At 37.8% G+C, this 20,787-nt stretch overlaps 1 protein-coding gene across 2 annotated transcripts; it reads left to right on the top strand.

The window, feature by feature from the left end:
• The first annotated feature begins 2,878 nt into the window (after window positions 1-2,878).
• LOC150035342 (pentatricopeptide repeat-containing protein At1g33350-like) lies at window positions 2,879-5,885 on the top strand. 2 transcript variants are annotated; one of them, XM_090314553.1, is made up of 2 exons: window positions 2,879-3,181; window positions 3,656-5,884. In XM_090314553.1, the coding sequence occupies exons 1-2, from the start codon at window positions 3,178-3,180 to the stop codon at window positions 4,999-5,001; spliced, it is 1,350 nt and encodes a 449-aa protein (XP_090170679.1). In that variant the 5' UTR covers window positions 2,879-3,177; the 3' UTR covers window positions 5,002-5,884. The 2 variants fall into 2 exon arrangements, 1 of the variants encoding a protein (XP_090170679.1); XR_016530063.1 differs by having other exon boundaries at window positions 2,880-5,158; window positions 5,272-5,885.
• The last annotated feature ends 14,902 nt before the right edge of the window (window positions 5,886-20,787 follow it).

Raw genomic sequence — 20,787 nt, 5'->3', positions numbered from 1 at the left:
ACCTTTTCCTACACGATCATATAGACGATCGCTTACTTTTTTTTACACGATCGTATACTTCACCTAAACGATCAAGCATCATGTCTATGCAATAGACGACCTCTTCTCCCACTTACTTGATCGTTGTGTACGGTCTCTCTTCCTCCTTCCCTCTACCAAATCCGAACAAAGCCCACACTTTGGATTCTCACTACAAGAATACTAAGGGCTCTAAGTGGTGTTGTCTTTTTCGTTTGCTTCTGTCTGAGAGGTGACTGTTTGAGGTAGACGGTTGGGCCTCAGACTCGCTGTGAAGAAGAAATTTTCATCTAGTATGATTTCTTCATCTGAAATGTATATGCGATAATTCTATCATAATAAATTGGAAAGATCCGCTTCCGCTTGTAGGTAATCTTGAATAAGAGTTCCTTCAAGACTAGCAGCTTTATTTCGTTCAGCTGTTAGCCTATTAGATGATGTTGAATAGTAAAGGTATCACCCATCTGATAGACCATGGTAGTCAAGTTTGCCAAATCCTTTTGAACTTCTTTAATTTCCTCCTTAAGAACTTTGTATGATTTGAAATGGTGATTTTTGGAGGACTTATGTTGCATATTTGATGATTCATCTTGTCATTTCTTACCATTCTCCTAGTTAGTTTGAACCGGCCTACGTGATTGGGCTCCATAGCACGATGCTAAGTTACATGCTGCTCTTATTCACCAACATGGAGTCCATTAGATAGAGGGTTTTCTTGCTCCCCAATATGCTGGTCCAATCCATCGTGCTCCCTTCCCCCTCTCCTCTCCCCCCCTCCCGAAGGACTCATAGGTATCGAGAGAGTGATCATGCCCCTCAACCTTCTCAATCCTACTTCCTTCGACATCATGGATCACCTCTTCAATCCTTATTCCTTCCAATGGGTCCTCCTTGTACCTTATCTCCTCTGCACTTAGTACAAGTCTCGTCAAAACAATAGTCTGTACATAAGTGATTGAGTAAGTTAGAATGCATGAAACTATGATAAATGCAAATAATTACTAAGCGACCGATTACTTACTTTTTTGAGCTGAAACACATTCTTACTCAACAGTTTATAAGATGAAGCACAAGAATAAGTTTATTTAAGAATTCTAGGAATTGCAACCTTGCTGACTTTGGTGGCTATGAACTTACTTGACGTGGATAAAATTTCGTAAGCCCAAACCTATAATATGGGAGCCTTTATTACACATACAGTATTAACACACAGATTAAAATGAAATGGAAACAAAAATACATACCTAGAATGCAAGTACAAATCCCTTTATACAATAATATGAGGCATGATGAGCATTTTCTGCTATTTTTATCTCATGTGCCTTCTTCTTCCTCCGCATGATAGTCTTCATGCTATTCAAGGTATGTTTGAAAAAGACAGATGCCCAGTCATAATGGCTAAAGACTTCAGGGTCATCAACAATCCCAAATATCTTCACATCAAATTGGGTTTTCTTGTCTTTTTCAATCATCACTGTTTCGATGAATAATGCCAATGTAACCTTGACGACATCTTCATCATTTGTAAAAGTGAATTTCTCGAACGTATTCTCCATGTCCTTGCAAGAACTATCCTTATCATTTGGGTCCTTTGGACCAAAAATGAGTTGTTGCAGTCTCTCAGCCCTTATTTCTCTTTTTACAATTTCCTTGGTCTACCTCAACTCAATTATCAAATTAAAATCTTCTTGGGAGAATGTTACCTTCTTTCCCAATATGTTGAATGATATAACGTCTGAGTTCGCATCCGTTACCTCCCTCAACAGAAAATGGTGAAAAAGATGCCCATTAAATACAAGATCTACATCCAACAGTGGACCAAAGGCCCTTGTCCTAAACATTCTCATCTGCTCTTCTGTCTACTTATTCTTAATAACGGACGCAGTTTTATGGACTTGGCAAGAAATTATAATAGGAAAATATTTCTCAGCAGGGACGACCATCTTAGCAATCTGTAACAAACACATACATTACCAAAATAAGTAAACGATCGCATAATAAAAACTAAACGATCGCATAACAAATAATTAAAAGATCGTGTAACATAAAACAAAACGATTGGATAATGACCAACTAAACGATCACATAATAAACAACTAAACAATCGCATTACAAATACCTAAATAATTGCGTAACAAACAATTAAACGATTGTGTGACAAACAACTAAACGGTCGCATTACAAATACCTAAACGATTGCATAACAAACAACTAAATGATCACATTACAAATACCTAAACAATCGTGTAACAAACAACTAAACAACCGTATTACAAAAACCTAAACAATTGCGTAAATACCACTAAACGATCACACATTTTTTCTAAACGATCGTTTACATTTCTCTAATCGATCATTTAAAGAATACTAAACGCTCGCCTAGGATTATTTAAGCGATCTCTTAAGAACGACTATACGATCATTTAACAAAAGCTGAGAGATCATTTAACAAATGGTATATGTGAACCCTTTGTGAACCCTAAGTGACCGACGATAATACTAAACGAATATCAACATGCATTCAAGGAGAAGAGTCACATATCTTTCAGAGATTGATGACGGTGGAAAATGTGTAAAACGACTGTCGAGAAGGTGGCCAAACGCTCGAATGAAGATGGGAGACGACGAGTCAGGTACAAGAGCAAAAACGAGAGTCAAAATCGCACAGTAAGAAAAGATGTAAGCTAAAAAGTGGGGTGAACAATGCTTCATAGCGAAGTTTGAAGAGTTTTTTAAATTGGGGATAAAATTGATATTTTACAAGGACAAAAGGTTACTCATAGATAAGTTTTTAGAAAGAGGTCATACATAGAAGAGTTTTTGCTTTTTTTGGGGGGGTTATTTTACGAAATTTTCCTCCATCACCTTACTTTCTCAGTCACCTACCACAATCGGTTTGTTGCTAGTTGGTGTTGTACATTTTTTCTTCGAAAATTTTGCTCATCACTCTCGACCTCTTTATGCTACTCACTTCCTTGTCTTCTTTACATCGATATTTTTCTTGTCTTCTCGTTTCCCATACATCTATCTTCTGTCTGCAGCTAGGTTAGATGTAAAAATTGGGAGAGGAGTGAACGAGGAACATAAGATTGGGAGAGTTTCAAGGACAAACTCTCATCTTATTCAACTGCTCATCCACGCTTAAATTTCAGTTCTCAAATGGGTGAGATTGTGGATTTTTCCTAATTTATGTCTGAATTTATTTCTACTGTTAATCCAATAAATCCCACTGTTTTTAATATTGAGAAACATATTATATTACGTTCAAGGAAAAAACTATTTAAAGCATGTTCTTTCTCTGTTTTTAGACTTGACGCTATTCTTTTCTATATGCATCAAATGCTTAGAATTATTGCGAAACTAGTTTGTTAACTCAAGGAAAGAAACATGTCGTCTGTTCCAATACAACCCCATTTGAACCAATTGGTTCTAGCAGCGCTTGAAAAATGCAGTCAACTCAATCACCTTAAGCAACTCCAAGGCTTTCTTATTTCTCTTGGTCATTCACGAACACAATTCTTTGCCTTCAAGCTCGTTCGCTTCTGTAACCTTACTCTTGCTGACTTATGTTACGCTCGCTTCATTTTTGATCATTTAACTTCCCCAAATGTTTATCTCTATACTGCAATGATCACAGCGTATGCTTCACAACCTGATCCTAAAGCCGCGTTTCTTTTGTACCGTAATATGGTCCGCCATGGAGCCCCTCGACCCAACCATTTTATCTACCCCCATGTCCTTAAATCTTGCCCTGAGGTTTTGGAGTCCAATGGCACGAAGATGGTTCATACCCAGGTCCTGAAATCTGGATTTGGTCAATACCCAGTTGTCCAAACGGCCATTGTTGATTCGTATTCAAGGTTTTGTTCAGATCTTGGGAATGCAAGACAAATGTTCGACGAAATGCTTGAGAGAAGTGTAGTGTCTTGGACGGCCATGATTTCGGGGTATGCGAGGCTTGGGAACGTTGATAGTGCAATAGAGCTGTTTGAAAGTATGCCGGAGAGGGATGTTCCTGCTTGGAATGCTCTTATTGCTGGATGTGCTCAAAATGGATTCTTCTGTGAAGCAATTTGGTTATTCAAAAGAATGGTCTCACTGGCGCTGGAGGGTAATAATAACGAGCGTGAAAATAAGCCGAATAAGATCACAGTCGCGTCTGCACTATCAGCTTGTGGTCATACCGGGATGCTTCATCTTGGTAAGTGGATTCATGGTTATGTTTTCAAAAATTACTTTGGTCAGGATTCATTTATCTCGAATGCGTTGCTAGATATGTATGGGAAATGTGGCAATTTGAAAGTTGCGAGGAGAGTTTTTGACATGATTAGTTTAAAAAGCTTGACATCATGGAATTCCTTGATAAATTGTCTTGCCCTCCATGGCCATAGTGGAAGTGCAATTGATTTGTTTGTAGAGTTGGTTCAATGTGGGGATGGTGTAAAGCCAGATGGGGTTACCTTTGTGGGTGTGTTGAATGCTTGTACTCATGGCGGATTAGTTGAAAAAGGGTACTCATACTTTGAAATGATGAGGCGGGATTACGACATCGAGCCTCAGATCGAACACTTTGGGTGCTTGATAGACCTTCTTGGCCGTGCAGGGCGGTTTGAGGAAGCAATGGAAGTTGTGAGAGGCATGAATATTGAACCAGATGAGGTTGTATGGGGTTCTTTACTAAATGGATGCAAAATCCATGGCCGTCCAGATTTAGCTGAATACTCAGTGAAAAAGTTGATTGAGATGGATCCAGAAAACGGCGGTTATAGAATTATGCTAGCAAATATATATGCCGAGCTTGAAAAGTGGGATGAGGTTCGCAAGGTTCGGAAACTTTTGAAGGAGCAAAACGCTTATAAAACACCAGGTTGCAGTTGGATTGAGGTTGATAATCAGATTTATCAGTTCTATTCTTTTGACATGACACATCCCAGTGCAGAACAAATATATAAAACCTTAGAAAGTATGATCAGCTTTATGTAAAAAAGAAAATGACGTTTTGACATCAGATTGGAGCACTTTCTACATTTCATTCTAATGCTATTGGTAATCACAATTTATCATATGAGAAAGTCGAACCACAGAGGATCGTCAAGCTCTACCGAGCTCCTCTCCTTCCAATGGCACAGTCTTCTTTGAGGTCAGTTAAAAAAAGAAAAAAAAAAAAAAAAAGCTTAATGAAAGAAGTCTTCTCTATTCTAAAGCTTGATCTGTGCTATTGTTTCTAAGTACTACAAGCACAATTGACAACAGGTGCAAAACAAAAGGACAATAATTGGAGGCAATTGATTGATAGGCTTAGAGATCAATGCAAGCAACTTTGAATGAATTGTGCCTTCTTTATATGCTTGTGTTGACCCTTTCACAGCATAGAAGCTAGTAGTATAGTTCAATTGCTGTTGATAAAATTGCCCGAAGAAGATTTTTTTGGAGTTCTGTGAACAAATTAATGACTGTGAGCTATTTCTATGAAGTTGAAAGGTATGTGACTGTTTTAGTTATGTCTACCAAGTTGTTCATGGAGATCTATTAGTGCATAAGTTTGAAGAATTGACATCTCAACGGTGAAGTATTCCATCTGGGAGACTATTTTGTATCAATGCTTTTGATGAGTTACAAAGAACCTGTATCATTTGTAGAAGGCTGAAATTTTTTGGCTCGATTTTATTCCTTTGATGCCCTTTGGAGGGGATAATCACATTTTCTTTTATGTGAAAAGGGAGAGATTTTGTATCATTTATGGATGATGTTATTTCTTATTTCAGCCTTTCTGGTGGACGCTAAACAAGTCTGTTTGTAAGTACAATATTACTAATTAATGATCAGGCCATTTAATAGGCATTGGAAAATTTTTAGTTCTACCGTAGTATGTAGTTATTTCACTCATATCTTGTCACATCCCTCTTGAGTTGACCCCTCGAACTCGAAAGGAAGTGTGAAGACCACAGATATTAAGAACATGTACTATCTAGGAATTTTTTTTTCTTATTTCACTTTTTTGTTTTTCTAAAAACACAAAACATAACCATACTACTTTAGTCAAGAGTGTTTTTATACAATACATTAATGATCATCAAATTATACACTTTCAATACCATGTGTCTGAACCCTCTTGATACAGCTGTCAAGACAGAATGATTTCCGCAATCACCCGTCGACTAGTTCTAGGTCAATTCCATCACCCTCTTTTGACACCTAAGGAGAGGGGGAATTAAAAAAAAAAAACATTTGGAAAACATGAGTGAGAGTGCTCAATGAGTGGTAAGTTCAAATTAAATATTATTTACTTTCAAACATTTTTGGGAAAGCAATATCACAGCATAAACGACCATACAACATATATATATATATAGTTAAAAAATAAGACAAGGTTGGCATGATCACATAATCCTTCAATTACATAACAAATCCCATAAATTGGTTTGAGGAAATAATTTTCAGTACTCCAAACAACCCGTCGAATGTGCACATGTCGACTATTCTTGCTAGACATACTGGGGTACGTCGATAATCCTAGTCAGACATACTGATAATTTCAGTCCAACTTCCACAAAATAGGGTACAATTTCCAGTTTCCATCCAAACCAAAATGAACAAACATCCAAATTAAACTCAAAGAGTAAACAGTTATCCAAACAAAAGAACAATAATGATGATTCATGAATTTAAAAAAAAAATTTGGAAAACATGAGTGAGAGTGCTCAATGAGTGGTAAGTTCAAATTAAATATTATTTACTTTCAAACATTTTTGGGAAAGCAATATCACAGCATAAACGACCATCAAACATATATACATACAGTTAATAAATAAGACAAGGTTGACATGATTACATAATCCTTCAATTACATAGCAAATCCCATAAATTGGTTTGAGGAAACAATTTCCAGTACCCCAAACAACCCATCAAATGTGCACATGTCGACTATTCTTGCTAGACATACTCTGGTACGTGGATAATCCCAGTCAGACATACTGACAATTTCAGTCCAATGTCCCCGATATATGCTAATAATACTTGGGGTACAATTTTTCAGTTTCAAACAAAACCAAAACAAACAAACATCTAAACCAAACTCACAGAGTAAACAGTTATCCAAACAAAAGAACAATAATGATTATTCATGAAAACATGTATTTTCAGATCATGTCAAATTTATCAAATTAGTACAAATATATAATACATCCAACCATTCAACAACATAAGCCACTCACAATTTCTCCTTATTAGTTTCTCAGAAAATTCTTTAATCAGCATCTTGCCCTATTTCTCTTGAATTCCTCCTCTTTCAAAGAAATTCTAAATTAGTTCATAATTCCTCCAAAAATTTCAATTTATTCACAAATAACTTTAAAAGTTAGAAAGACCAGCTTATCCCCTAAAAATAGGCTTAACTTTTCCAAAACAGCTCGTTAGAGGTTATTTTGGCAAGCTGATGGGCGTTCGCTTGCAGGGTGGCCGTGTCTGGGCGCGCAAATGGGCAAGGACGAAAATAGATGGGCGGCAGACCTCGTATGGGGCAGCACTGGGCGGTGAGATACACACAATGCGTGTCGAGATGCGTTCGTATACGCTGTCGTGTGTCCATCCGGATGCGTCTAGCGCGGGTGCGTGCGCGAGCGCTTATGGTGGCAAGGACGCGGGACAGGTGGAATGCATCCGTCTAGATGCGTCTAGCGCGGGTGCGTGCGCGAGCGCTTCAATTGAGACGGCAGCCAGGGACCTCTCACTATACTTTCTTCTGAGGAATCTCTTACCAAAATTACTTAAATGGCACAAGTGGATTGTGAGAGTTGTTCGTCCCAACCCGCCCTATTTATAAGCATCTAAAGTTTTTTCCAGTTTGACACTTTCAACCTAATTGCATGTCAATGTGCCTTCACCTCGTGCTGCCCACGCCAACCCTTTGCCACAATGGTCTGAAGTGTCTTCCTTTCCCTTAGCCACGTATATACTTCACTTTGTATGTCTTCTCGTACGCCCACCTTAACTCTTTCCATTCCATCCTTAAATTTTCAACTGACAGCTCCTAGTTTCACTCCGTCCAACACTTAGCTAGTGCATCACCCACCTTTTGTCCCTCAAATCACAATTTAACAGCCCAAAACCTTGGATTTCTCAAGATTTATACAAAATAACCAAGTGCTTCCTTGCTTGCGTCTGGCTATTACTCGATGCGCGATGGTCCCGACTTGATACACGATAGCCATTTCTTGATGCATAATTGCTTCTACTTGGTGCACGATGGCCTTCATCGCAAACTCATGTGCTTAACCCTTCCACTTAGGTTGTCGCATACAACACATCCAAATGGCAACCATCACGCCTAGGTCACTCTTGCTATATGCGCTCAGGAGGTTTCCCCAACCTTAAAACAACCTAGCCATCGCATGGCTTTGTCGCTCGCTCAACGCCTTGCGCTCATCGTTTTACGCTCAACTATGTGTTTTGATGACAAAAATTTAAGATTACCAAATTGTCGAGGACTTGATAACTAAAGTTCCATGAATGCATGTTCTTAAAGTATGCGTTGATTATCATGCATTGGTGGTTATGCGTTAGAATGAACTATGCGTTAACGAATGTATGCAATGACCATGCGTTCCTGTCACAAGTTTTCTTGCACTCACGCCAAGTATAACGCGAACGCAAGTTTCTCGGGTGATCCGAGGTCGAACTCAGGGACTTGTAGTTAGACGAATGTGGTAATGTACATGCGGCGGTTGAATAAAATAATAATGGAGGGATTTCTACGCTAACACTACTCCTACTCCTAAGTAACAGACAATGCAATGTGAATAAGAATGAGAGGTAGAGACACGACAACCATTGACAGGGAGTAAATGGATGAAAAAATAGATAAAATGTGGAGATGTCTTCATTGCAGCCCTTAAGTGTGACTGCAAGGGCAACCTTAGTCAATGCAAGCTATACGATCATGCTACACACACTTGAGCCTAATTCTAGGACGTATGCGATGTATATGCGATAGTGTTGGGAAGCCTATGCCTGCCTAAACCTCCATAACCCGCTCATGTGCTCTCACCACATACCACCGTATCCTACTTCCTGGACGCATGCAATATCCTCTCCATAGGGTGCATACGTCGTGTGATAGCAAACGAAGCTTATCTCTAAGTTCCCCATTCTTGCTTATGCATTCCAATCCGCTCTCTCAAGTCTTAGATTTGGATTTTAGACTACTCTCTCAAGTATGCCTAAATGATGAATGATGCACTCATAAGACAAGGTAACCACATGAACTTTGCTGACATAAGATTATTTCTATCTCTAGTGAACAATAACTTACATTGCTTGATGCGTCCAACGACTTACCCTCCCGGACAGTTAGTTGTTGCTAACTTTACTCATAGACAAGCACTGCGTTAGCTTCATACTAAGCAAATAAGGTTTACTCACACACTTACGCAACGCACACCTCTCGGTGGTTTACTACATGCTTCATATCCCTAATCCACATGACTAAGTGTGTGATACTCTAGCAATCTCACTAAGTGATGCAATGAAGTTATGGATGCTAAGTAAAGAAAGATGGAGATGGAATCGAAGGAAACACAGAAATGCATTGAACACATCATGTATTAATTCTTTAATCACAAAATGTAATATAATACAATACAAGAAAAGAAGAGAAAATGAAATGACTAGCTGGAAACAATGTCTTGCTTCTAGCAGATGTGCGTCAAGGCTGCCAATGGTGCCATGGATGGGCGGTGGAGCTGACTCTCTCGAGGTCTAGCTCTGGTCGAAGGCTCCGGTCGTCACTCGGAATAGAAGAAGGAGATAAAGAACTCTCAAGCTTTCTTCTCACGCATTTGTTTGGATCACAAGGATCCACCCTAAGGCGAACCTCAGGCAAAAACCTTGGATAAATTGGACTTCTGCTCAGCGGCTTCTATATATAGAACTTAGATCACCGACAACCTTTATGGACTGCTCTGATTCTGATATTCGCGGCGTGTTAGTCCTTTTCTGAATCTCTGCTGCTAATGGCATGGTAGGTGAAATGTCAATATCATCTTTTGATTTTCCCAAGAGATGCGTTGATGCGTTCATTCCACCAACCTTGCGTTGATCCCTCTATTATGCGTTATCGTGTAGTGACTGCATTCACTTAATACCGCAACTTCTACACGATGACCGCAATCGCTTGACGATCGCAACTCCTATGCGATGGACGCATGCGGCTGATTACCGCAACACCCATGCATCGATCGTATGCATTCGCGTTTGCGATGGAGAATTTCTCCGCATGCGATTGTCTATGCGGTAGCCCGGCTTTCGTATTTGCGTCCACTTCCTATGTTAGCTACAAAAATAGACAATTGAACGCATAATAACGCATAATAATGGGTTAGCCGAGATTCTCAATATTGAACGCCGCAAGCTCATTTTCTCATGAATTCCTAACATAATTCCCCCATATTCTGCTTAATAGCCTTCATAATTCTAAATAAAAGACCTAAAATGACATGCATTTCTGCATGTCATCACGTTTACTCCCTATGCAATGCCTCAATGCCCCCACACTCAGCGCCTTACGCCCCCACTCGTGCGACTCCACGTGTGCGGCCGAGCGCTCGCTTCTTGTGCACATCGCCTTGCACCAACCAGCCCGCTCGGGTGCGTTCGCTCACACCTCGCCTATCCGCATGCCACTAAAACAACACCTGCCTAACTCATCGCCTTGCTTTAAACTATTGCCAATGCCCGATCACATTCCACCGCATGAGCAGCCCACTCACGCCAATACTTAGCTAGTGCCCTCATGTCATCGCACGACTACTTGATGCTTATACTTTGCTTTGCCAAACATCACATTTCAACGCATGACGCCCAACTTAGCCACACCTCTTACCAATGCATGGGGCCTTCACGCGTCCAACATAGGCCTTGCCAAGTAGCATATTTTAAACTTCAATTGACCTTGGTAACATATCAATACTAGGTGTTTGCATGTTTCAACACTTAGTCAAATTTTATTATCCAAAACCTCAACTTTAACGTTTAGTCCTTTAGGTTTATTTCTTTTTTCTAATTCTTAAGGCATTCATCTCTTCTTATATTCCTCTACAAGCTTCTTAATTAACCAAGCTTTAATCTAAATTACATAGATAAACATTCGGGGTTTCACAATTACTACCTCCTTAGAGAAAATTTCGTCCTCGAAATTTTTCCCAAATTCATAATCAACCAATCTATAAATTAAGCAAAGAAAAGATGTTTTATTCTAAGTATTTGAAAAATGCATGCAATTTCATATTTCTGAAGCCTTCCCTTTGTCCTCCAGCTCTAGTTCCTTTTGAGTGAAGGCGTACATTCTTCTTGATTTTCAAGTTAATTCACCTGTTTCCCTTTCCTTCCAATCCTTTGGTCGTCCTTTACCTTCTTGATTAACTATGTGAGAGGTTGTCTTCCCAACGTTTGTCATTAATTGAGGACATTCTCTCCTAAAGTGTCCAATTTGTCCACAATTGAAACAAACATTTGTGTTTTCTGGACATTGATTATCCTAATGATACTGATTACATCTTGTACACCAAGGCCCTCCTATTATAGCTAGTGACTGATTCAGAGTAGTGTTGGTTTGTACTTTCTATTCCGAATTTTGAAGTATTCTTCTGTTTAAATATTCCTTTATTTGCTACTCCTAGAGTAGACCTCTCACCTCTTTATTTCTTTTGTTGTTTATTTATCATAATATCTTCCTCCTTACTCTTTCTCATTTGTAAACTTCTTTCTACTCGCATAGCCGCTTCTATAAGTTTAGAAAATTTTTTCCAAGCAGCGCAGGTTGTTACCGGAGTCCGGATTTCTTGTTGTAATCCTGCTTCAAACATCTTGCAATGTTCTATTTCATCATCTATAATGTTTAATACATAACGAGACAATTCAGTATATTTCTACTCATATTCTGCTACAATTGTGTTCCCTTGGACAAGTTGCTAAAATTCATTTTGTTTCATATCACGAAATGAACACAGGTATAATTTTTCATAAAAAGCTTCTCGAAACTCTATCCATGTGGGTTCGTTATTTCATCTTCTTCTATTTTCAATCATCTTCCACCAATTTTTTGCCTGTCTTTACAATAAGAAGGTTGCTATAATGACTTTTCGGTCTTTGGGACTTCCCAAGACTCTAAAATATTTCTCAATTTGAGTAATTCACGCCTCAGCATCTGCGGGATTTGTAGTTCCTTCAAAAGTATCAGCTCCTAAGGATTTAAGTCGTTCAATTCCAAATCTCTTTTCAGAGTTTAACTGTATTGCCCAAAGATTATGTATCAATCGTTGTGCAAACCTATCCAAATACTGTTCCTCCAACATAACTTGTTCCTGAGAGTAATTAGCTTTACTTTCATCATTTCTACCCTTCATAGACTCTGGGTTGAGATCTTTGACTTTCATTCCTCAACATGTTTTCTATACAAAATTTAGGAAAACAAAATTAGATTTGTGGCTTATATTCAACTATTTACATTATTTTATTTTTTTCATAATATTACATAATACATTACATCCTACTTTTCTTTCTAAGATCCCCTATCTTACTCTTCTCCTATTTTCTTCTTCCCTTTTCCTAACATTTCAAATTTTGCTGTTGGTTTCCATACGCAATCTTCTAAAGCATGACCTGATTGTAAACAAAAGAAATAGAAAGGCTTATAAGTATCAGCATCTTCTTCAGACAGATTTTCTATATCATCCATGTTGTTATTATCTTCGTCAATCATTAGTATACAATCTTTTGCTGATTAACTACTTTCTCCCATAATATGAAATTTTCTTAATTGTAGTCCAAATTCCTCGTCTAATTGAAGTTCATCAATTCAGTGACGTGGAGGTATATACTTTATTTCCAATTGTATCTGCTTTCCCTTTTTCCTAGTATAAGGACAATGATTCCGCATGTGTTCCCTTTTCCCACATTCAAAACAAGTTATGGTCGTAGTTAGAAAGGGTCCAAAATGTTTTCCCTTACACTTCCGACATTCTGGAACGACCGCCTGTCTAATCTGTTCCCATTCCTCGGGTGCCATGTACAGAATTGGAGCCCAACAGTATCACCGTTTTTCTTCTGCCATGGTTATTTTATAACTTCCTGCTTTGTTTCTCCCAAAAGAAAAATATAATTAATTTAGAGAATTTATGAGTTTTCAATCCCTCATTTCTAGGTTTCAAGGTAACTTTAACTTCGCTAGTTTTCATAATTCCAGATGCACTTATTCCTTCTAGGTATTATATAAACCTTTGGAATCTACCTCCCCCAAGTTTTTCCTTAAATCTTAAGTTTCCTAGAAACTTATGCTCTAATACCAACTTGTCACACCCTCTCCCCAGCCGACCTCTCGAACGCGAAAGGAAGTGTGAGAACCACAGATATTAAGAACATCTACTATCTAGGAATTTTTTTTTCTTATTTCACTTTTAAATTTTTCTAAAAACACAAAAGATAGCGATGCTACTTCAGTCAAGAGTGTTTCTATACAAGACAAAATGATTTCCACAATCACCCGTCGACTAGTTCTAAGCCAATTCCATCACCCTCTTTTGACACCTTGGGGGGGAGAGGATATAAAAAAAAAACATTTGAAAAACATGAGCGAGACTGCTCAATGAGTGGTAGGTTCAAACTAAATATTATTTACTTTCAAACATTTTTGGGAAAGTAATATCACAACATAAATGACCATCGAACATATATACATACAGTTAATAAATTAGGCAAGGTTGGCATGATCACATAATCCTTCAAATACATAGCAAATCCCATAAATTGGTTTGAGGAAACAATTTCCAATACTCCAAACAACTCATCGAATGTGCACATGTCAACTATTCTTGTCAGACATACTCGGGTATATGGATAATCATAGTCAAACATACTGACAATTTCAGTCCAATGTCCACGAAATATGCTAATAATACCTGGGTACAATTTCCAATTTCCAACCAATCCAAAACAAACAAACATCCAAACCAAACTCACAGAGTAAACAGTTATCCAAATAAAAGAACAATAATGATGATTCATGAAAACATATATTTTTAGATCATGCCAAATTTACCAAATTAGTACAAATATATAATACATCCAACCATTCAACAACATAAACCACTCACAGTTTCTCAGAAAATTCTTTAATCAGCTTCTTGCCCTATTTCTTTTGAATTCGTCCTCTTTCAAAGAAATATTAAATTAGTCTATTATTCCTCCAAAAATTCCAATTTATTCACAAATAACTTTAAAAGTTAAAAAGACCAGCTAACCCTTTAAAAATAGGCTTAACTTTTCCAAAATAGCTTGTTGGAGGTTATTTTGGCAAGCTGATAGGCGTTGGCCTATAGGGTGGCTGTGTCTGGGGGCGCAAATGGCAGGGACAAAAAAAGATGGGCGGCAGACCTTGCACAGAGCAGCACTGGGCGGCGAGATGCATGCAACGTGCGTCGAGATGCATCCGTATACGCTGTCGCATGTTCGTCCGGATGCGTCTGGCACAGGTGCGTGCGCGAGCGCTTATGCTGGCAAGGACGCGTGACAGGCGAAATGCGTTCGTATACATATCTGTCTGGATGCGTCTAGCGCGGGTGTGTGCACGAGCGCTTATGCTGGCAAGGACGCGTGACAGGGCTAGATGATAGGCCTATGCGATCAACTGGCCACTGGACTTCTAACGCAACCTCCTCTTTCTTCAGGACTTCAATTGAGACGGTAGCCCGGGATTGTTGGATCAACACCAGCACATAGTGGAAGAGAACGGGATCCATAAGCATTCTAATTCATTAATTTTGGTTTAAAAGAAACATGCTAAAACAGAGTTTAATGGGTTTCATGAACATACCTTGGCCGAACCATCGAAATTTCTATTTTCAGCTGCTAAATCCTCCGAATCCTTGTGTAGACCACTACAAGATCTTTTCTACTATTCTCTTGATGCTCTAGATTGAGTTGTGGGACTCAAAATAAGTTGGAATCAAAGGGAATATAGATAAAGCTCACAGAACCAACCCATTCAAGAACACCTTCTTCATCCGAATTTTAAATTCAATCGGTTCATCCTCCCTTTCTTCACTCCAATCTCTTCGATATATTGCAGACTATCATGCAAAGAGATGTGCTGCATGGGATGCAGCTCATGCTTGGAGTAAACCAAAGGAAGAGGTGGGTTCCTTGTAAGCTACTTGAAGATGAACATGAAAAACCCATTTTCAATTTTGTGTAATTTTTCAATTTTCAAAATCTATTTTGATTTTAAAATCATATTTTATTTCTAAAATCAAAATTTATTAATTTTACAAATTAATTTCATGAATTAATTTTCTAATAAAATTAATAAATAATTATTTAAACAATTTAAATAATTCTAATTAATTTAATATCCAATATTAAATTAATTTTTACACAAATTCATCTTCATATATTTAAATCATATTTAAATATATTTTTTCCAATTCTGTTTGATTCTAATTTGAACGTTTCAAATTAACTTATCACGCTATTCTAGAGCTAATCCATTTATAAGCTAGTAGGGGGACCTCATGGACCTATAGATCATGGGCTCCAAAGATCCGAGATTAATCGGCTAAACTCATTAGACCGATCTAACCCCCATTCGTTAACTAATGGGTCACACCACTAAAGTCCATAGTTGAACTCCCCTCTCTGTAGATATATTATGTCCACTTGATATAACCATGATTAGTAAGTTAACCCTTCACATACAGGTTGTTCATAATAACGGTTGGGTCAAATCTCTGTTTTACCCCCGAAATTACCTATTGTTCCTACAGATTAGTAAGTTAACCCTTCACATACAGGTTGTTCATAATAACGGTTGGGTCAAATCTCTGTTTTACCCCCGAAATTACCTATTGTTCCTTAAGTCTCCACTGATCCCCTAATAAACATTTGTTTTGTGATCCAATCACAAAACCGAGTCCCTCTCATGCCAAATGAGAGAGCGGGATCCCTTGTTCAAGCCCCAAAATCAGCACTTAAGGAACAACCTTTCTACTATCCCTAAAATGGGTAAGAGTGAATTCCCTCTTGCACCCTATGTCCCCAGCTATCTATCTGGTCTTACCCCTGAAATGGCAGTCATATTGAGCCGACGCTGTTGAGTCAACCCTCATCTATGCAAATCTAAGGGCAATCTCAGATAAATAGAAGTTTATAGTTAGCTCAGGATTAAGGTTAAGTTACCTAGGTCATCGCTTTGAAATAGTCAGTCTTAAATAGTAAACAACGTTATAAAGTAAAAGTGACTCATTTCGTGGTCCGATCTTGTACAAACTCTTTTGCATTAGAACACCCCCACTCCTCATGTCTAACATGAATGAATTAGGATCACTTCGTTCGTAGCACTTTACAACTCCTTGTAACAACTACAGAGTAGGCCGTATCCAATAGTGTTACCAGAATAAGATACCAAACCTTATCCATATACTATAAATCATTTTGACTATTTACTCGAACCTGATCTACCTTTATGTCTCCACATAAAGTTCAAGTACTCATCAAATAGTCAAGGGAATTTTAGATTTATTGGATTTCTATTCAAGCAATAGATTTATTCAATAATACCTTTATTGAATTTTCAGAATAAGTTCCATTGTTTACATACCAATGGCACTAGTGGATTGTGAGAGTTCTTTGTCCCAACCCGCCCTATTTATAGGCGTCCAAAGTTCTTCCTAGTTTGACACCCTCCAGCCTAATTGCATATCAGTGTGCCTTCACCACGTGCTGCTCACGCCAACCCTTTACCACAATTCTTTCCCTTAGCCGACGTATATGCTTCACTTGGTATGTCTTCTCGTACGCCCACCTCAACTCTTTCCATTCCACCCTTAAATTTTCAGCTGAAAGCTTCTAGTTTCACTCTGTCCAACACTTAGTTGGTGCATCACCTACCTTTTGTCCCTCAAATCACAATTTAACAGCTTAAAACCTTGAATTTCTCAAGATTTATACAAAATAACCAACTGCTTCCTCGCTTGCGTCTGGCTATTACTCGATGCACGATGGTCTCTACTTGATACACGATAGCCATTTCTTGATGCACAATGGCTTCTACTTGGTGCGCGATGGCCTTCATCGCATACTCATGCGCTCAACCCCTACACCTAATTTGTCGCATACCACACATCCAAATGGAAACCTTCATGCCTAGGCCACTCTTATTGCATGCGCTCAGGTGGTTTTCCCAACCTTAAAACAAACTGGCCATCGCATGACTTCATCACTCACTTAGAATCTTGCGCTCAACCATGCGTTTACTCCCTGTGCAACGCCCCAATGCCACCATACTCGGCGCCTTGCGCCCCCGCTCGTGAAACTCCATGCGTGCGACCGAGCACTCACTTCCTGCGCACATCGCCTTGCGCCAACCAGCCCGCTCGTGTGCATCTGCCCACACCTCGCCTGTCCACATGCCACTAAACCAGCGCCTGCCTAACTCATCGCTTTGCTTTAAACTGTTGCCAACGTCCAATCACATTCCACTGCATGAGCAGCCCACTCACGCCAACACTTGGCCAGTGCCCTCATGTCATCGCATGGCTACCCGGTGCTCACACTTTGCTTTGCCAATCATCACATTTCAACGTATGACGCTTAGCTAAGCCACACCTCTTACCAACGCATGCGGCCTTCATGCGTCCGACATGGGCCTTGCCAAGTAGCATATTTTAAACTTCAATTGACCTTGATAACATATCAATACTAGGTGTTTGCATGTTTCAACACTTAAATTTCAATTGACGCTTGTAACATATCAATACTAGGTGTTTGCATGTTTCAACACTTAGTCAAATTTTATTACCCAAAACCTCCACTTTAATGTTTAGTCCTTTAGGTTTATTTCATTTTTCCAATTTCTAAGGCATTCACCTTTTCTTATATTCCCCTACAAGCTTCTTAATTAACCAAGCTTTAATCTAAATTACATAGATAAACATTTGGGGTTTCACATATCTTGACACATAATTGTAGGTCCTACACAATGCTTAAATGAATAGAGAGGTAATATGAAAATTTGTTCATACTACCAATGTACTAGATATATATATATATATATATATATATATATATTTTTGTAGGCAAATCTGTAATCTCTCTTAGCTGCTAGGTTGAAAACTATCTTTTCTTTTGTATATTTTATTGATAGTTCTGCTAGAATTCAAGTTCAACTTAATGGCATATATATATATATATATTTTTGTAGGCAAATCTGTAATCTCTCTTAGCTGCTAGGTTGAAAACTATCTTTTCTTTTGTATATTTTATTGATAGTTCTGCTAGAATTCAAGTTCAACTTAATGGCCTATGAATTAGGGATTTGACGAAAGACCTCACAGTTTTGTAAAGCTTTCTTCTACTACAATTATATAAGAGATGCAGTTGGATAGTTGAGCTATCTATGTATGAAGACTTGAGGGTTAGTTTTAGGATCTTTTGTCAGGGTGAAAATTGTTTTTAACCTATTAAAAGCATTTTTTTTCCTAAAGATTTTATTGTGTTTAGTTAAATAATCATAAATTATTTTGGTTGGTAATCTTGATTAAAATGTTTTCATATTCGTTGAGTCAATAAATGTGTTTAGCAACCAATTTGGATTTTGTTCCTGAAGTTTTCGAATTTATGATTTATACGACATAAAACTTTCATATAGTGCTTGAAGAAAGTAGAAAATTCGTTAATCTTCAAAATACGTTTTAATTGTCTAGGTTGAAGCTTGATTTGCTCTCCAAAATTGTGTAGGAAGGAAGAAGAAAAAGCAAGTGTAGTTCGAGTTTTGGTCAAATTATGCTTATGATTTTTAATACGTTTTCTTCCGATTACTAGAGTGAAACCCCTGAATCTATTTTGTAGAGGCATTTGATTCAATTGGTTGTTTTCTTTAAAGATTTTTTTTCAATTTGATCCCAATAATTTGAACTAATAATCCTTTTATTTTAAAATTATCGTTTGTATTGTAAATGTAATATTGTAGATATCCATAACATATTTATGTTACAACAAACTCATAACCTTCATAGGTTATTCAATCCTCTAACCTTCTCCATCAACTTTTACCTGGTAACATATACTTCATCATGTCCTATAAATAGGACATTGCATATGAGATTATCCTTGAATCATTAAATCAGTCTATAAAAGTTATATGAATAAAATTCATAGATTAAGGCAAACATGTTATTTCTGCACGCAAAATATAAAACCACTTTCAAAATCCACAAAACAGTAAAACCATTAGCCACAATTTCTTTACTGAATTTTGACCATTATAACATGAATAAGAAAATACCTCGAACAGATACATAAATGGCCCGATGTGGAAGCTCATCAAGATTGCATTGTTGACAAAGAGCTCTATCAGATCCACTGATATTCTTGAAAGTACCCACAGGACATTCTAGGAAACATCATAAATATTTACCTACTATCCAAGAAGCTTGCAAAAGTGAATTAATAACAACATAAGTATTACCAAAATACAGCCATCTTAAAATTTTGTTTAAGAAATGAGAAAGGAAAAATACTAAACTAGAACTCACTCTCCAATTGCAGCTGGTAATTCACAAAGTTTGTAGTGACTAACATTTAATAACAAGAGAAGATAAATTCCCCAGTTCTTCTTCCAACAATTAAATATTAATATGAGCTAAAATTAGCTTCGTAGCCCCATAGCTTGCAAAAACAAAGCAATGAATGAAACGATAAAAAACAGTTTTTAAATCTCAAAGTCGAAAGTGATGAATGTTTACCTCCCACCACTTCTCTCGTCCATCTAAACTACATTCAAGCTCCGATAAAACTCACTTGGCACATCACTAAAGAAAGATTATAACAAAAATTCAAGTACATGATCTTCAATTATACCCTTTTATGAGAGGTAAGCGTTAAAGAACTGATGATAATAATTTATTAGACACAAAATTAAGCATATGAGTCAAGATTAATTAGAAACTTTTCCAACGTTACATGACTAAACACAGGCACAAACACCAGAGATAATCCAAGAAGTTCCCATAGCTATTAGAAACTAATAGTCAAATGTAAACAAAAACACAAATTTACAGAGAAAAATTGTAAAGTCTTAACCCTAAAAATGTAGTGAAAAGGAAGAAGAAGGTCACCTAGATTTGGAAACCAGAGGCACAAACTCAAAGAAAGGAGTAGCAACAAGGGTTGGAGCAGGGGAATTTTGACACAAGTGGTAAGTAGCACTCATATGAGAAGCCATCCATCGATGTCATCAAGGTCGAAACAATGGTGACAATTGGGAATGCAGTGGAGCGAATCGTAGGGCTTGTAACCGGAGAAGAAAATGGATTAAAGGTCACGGTCAGAAGCAGAAAGACGACAACTCTTTCTGAGGACCATTTTAGGGTAGGGTTCGATGATGGAGCTGTCCAATTCAACCATGAGAACCACCACATTATCTGCATTAGGAGAGGTGTAAATCCCGAATCCTAGTTTTACTACTTAAGTAGATAATAAATATGTTAATTAAGATTAAGGTTATGTTAAGATAAGGTTGTAGGAAAAAATTAAAAAGATAAGAAGAGTGAGGGAAGAAAATTCTAAGTGTTGAAAGATTTGTTCTTGGATAACTTGGTGGTAGGCAAAAGAAATAAAATAATGGCTAAGTATGGAAGCCAAAATGGGCCTTGCATTTGGAAAGATAATGCATAGGTACATAAGGCCTTGTGGGCGGAAGCCATGCTCAATAGAGCTTAG

This window comes from Benincasa hispida, chromosome 6 (genome assembly GCF_027475165.1).
Source record: "Benincasa hispida cultivar pf3 chromosome 6, pf3_genome.v1.1, whole genome shotgun sequence".
In the NCBI taxonomy this organism is placed as follows: domain Eukaryota; kingdom Viridiplantae; phylum Streptophyta; class Magnoliopsida; order Cucurbitales; family Cucurbitaceae; genus Benincasa; species Benincasa hispida.
The sequence above is the reverse complement of the archived record's forward strand: the minus strand, read 5'-3'. Positions and strand labels throughout refer to the sequence as shown.